The sequence below is a fragment of the Aplysia californica genome, unplaced genomic scaffold, assembly GCF_000002075.1.
Source record: "Aplysia californica isolate F4 #8 unplaced genomic scaffold, AplCal3.0 scaffold01276, whole genome shotgun sequence".
NCBI lineage: Eukaryota > Metazoa > Mollusca > Gastropoda > Aplysiida > Aplysiidae > Aplysia > Aplysia californica.
Genome location: NW_004798546.1, coordinates 88,783 through 91,093, shown reverse-complemented (window position 1 = coordinate 91,093; position 2,311 = coordinate 88,783). Strand labels below are relative to the sequence as shown.

Below are 2,311 nucleotides of genomic sequence, written 5' to 3'. Positions count from 1 at the left end.
AAAGGTTTTCATAGAAAATCACTTTCATAAAATTCAAGGGACCTGTTATCATTTTTGGGGTGCTAATGAAAGTAAAAATCATTTCATATTCAAAAGAAAAAAAGGAAAAAAGATTTCCGCAGTGCACATCCGTAAGAGTTCATGAGTTTGTAACACTGTTACTATTTCAGGGAGTTGGACAGGCAGTACTCCTGTTTTCAGGATAATCTTTTTTATTTTTGTCAAAAAAATTTTCGGGATATTCAATAAAAGTCATGAGGGTCTCATATATATATCCAAGCAGGTGTTAAGAAAAATCCTGAGAAACTGTAGACTCAAGGCATCCTGTGTGTCCTCTTCCTTGCTAAAGGTGGTCACTACTGGTCACCTGTCACTAAACATTCAGCACCAGATTCCTCTCACACCTCTCTCAGCATGTACTGACCCACCTTCAAGCATGTACTGACACCATTCAGCCTGTATCAACACACTACTCAACAGGTGTCAACACACTACACACTGACACCACTAACCGTGTACTGACACACCACTAAGCATGTACTGACACACCACTAAGCATGTATCAACACACCACCACTAGGCAGGTATCAACACACCACTAAGCATGTACAGAACCACTAAGCAAGTACACACCACTAAGCAGGTATTAACACACCACTAAGCAGGTATCAACACACCACTAAGCAGGTATCACACACCTCTATGCATGTATCGACACACCACTAAGCATGTATTGACACACCACTAAGCATGTACAGAACCACTCAGCCGGTATCAAAACACTACTCAGCAGGTGCCAACACACTACCATTGACACACTACTGAGCATGTATCAACACATCACTAAGCACATGTCAACACACCCCTAAGCATGTATTGACACACCACTAAGCATGTATCCACACACTACTCATACTCAGCAGGTGCTAACTACAACTCCTTGACACACCACTCAGCAGGTGTCAATACACAACTCCTTGACACATTACTCAGCAGGTGTTAACACACTATCCCTCGACACATCACTCAGCAAGTGTTAACACACTATCCCTCGACACATCACTCAGCAGGTGTTAACACACTATCCCTCGACACATCACTCAGCAGGTGTTAACCACGTTCCTCTCATAGCTGCCCTTGACATCTGGGCTGTATTTGATGAAAGGTTTCAGCTCTTCCGTGTATGAGGAAGGTCTCGACTCCAGGTCATCCCTCCCTTCCTGTATGTCCATGTGTCGCAGACTCACGCTGACCTGCTCCATCGGGGGTAACTGCTCGTACTCTCGCAACAAATCAGGGCTGTCAATGGGCGAGCGCTGGTGGCTCAGGGAGAACTGAGTTGTGGTTCTTAGAAGTGGTGACATAACAGTGGGCGGAGCAAACTTGTCGCCACTGACAACCAGCTCTTGGGCTCCATTGTGTGGAGGTGGGCGTGACCGAGAGGCGTGGTGTGGGCGTGACACCGGGCCCGCGCTCTGACTGTATTGTTTACGGTTGGTGAAGCGACTACTAGCATACGAACTCCGCCTACTGATCGCGTCCGTACTCCCACCGCCACCAACCCCAGTGCCTCCCGCCCCACCCCGTGGGCACGCGTTCTCACCCACATGGAAGTTTGACCCACGACAGATCCGATCGCGCTTGTAAAGCATTCGCCTCGAGGTGGGCCCCGCTCTGTGAAAGGTGGCCCCACTACTCATGGGCCGCATGGCCAGACTCCCGGTAGACTCCAATCCCTCGATGTATCTGAGCTCTCGTTGGATACCTTCGCCCAGCGAGCCGACCACAGCCTGTTTGTCCATGACGTAGACCTGAGGGGAGGAGTTGATCAGTCTGTACGACTTGCTGGACCCCCCAGCGGTCGTAGCTCGGGTCGGTACACGGGGGGTTACGGTCTTGGAAGGGGACACTGACATAGACACTGACCCCCGGGGTTCAAGGTCAGCAGACTTGTTTCCCAGTGAGTTCTTCACCTGGTGTATGGTGAGTGGCTCAAAGTACACGTTACCTTTGTAGCCGCGCCATACCTGAGAGGGGGGGGGGGCACAAGAAAGAAAAGAGAGGGGGGGAGAAGAGAATGGGGGTGGGGGGTGGGGAAAGAGGAAAGGGGAAAGGGAAAAAGGAGTGGAAAAGGGGAAGGGGAAGGGGGAGAGGAGGATGGATAGAAAACAAAACAAGGTTCCTAAGGTCCATGCAGTCCTATGGGTACGGTATGTGAGTGTGAACACACATGTGTGTATGTGCAAGTACGTGAGCTTGTGAATGAGTATGTTGCCCTTTTTTTTCTCTTTGAGGTTGTACAACATTCCAC

At 49.5% G+C, this 2,311-nt stretch overlaps 1 protein-coding gene across 1 annotated transcript in view; it reads right to left on the bottom strand.

Annotated features, from left to right (window-relative positions):
* Positions 1–215: 215 nt before the first annotated feature.
* LOC101858826 overlaps positions 216–2,311 on the bottom strand; it is a 29,951-nt gene continuing 27,855 nt past the window's right edge. Inside the window, exon 4 of the mRNA XM_005112452.3 lies at positions 216–2,027. Coding sequence (XP_005112509.1) covers positions 1,101–2,027 — 927 coding nt within the window. The 3' untranslated portion in view covers positions 216–1,100. The remainder of the gene's footprint in view (positions 2,028–2,311) is intronic.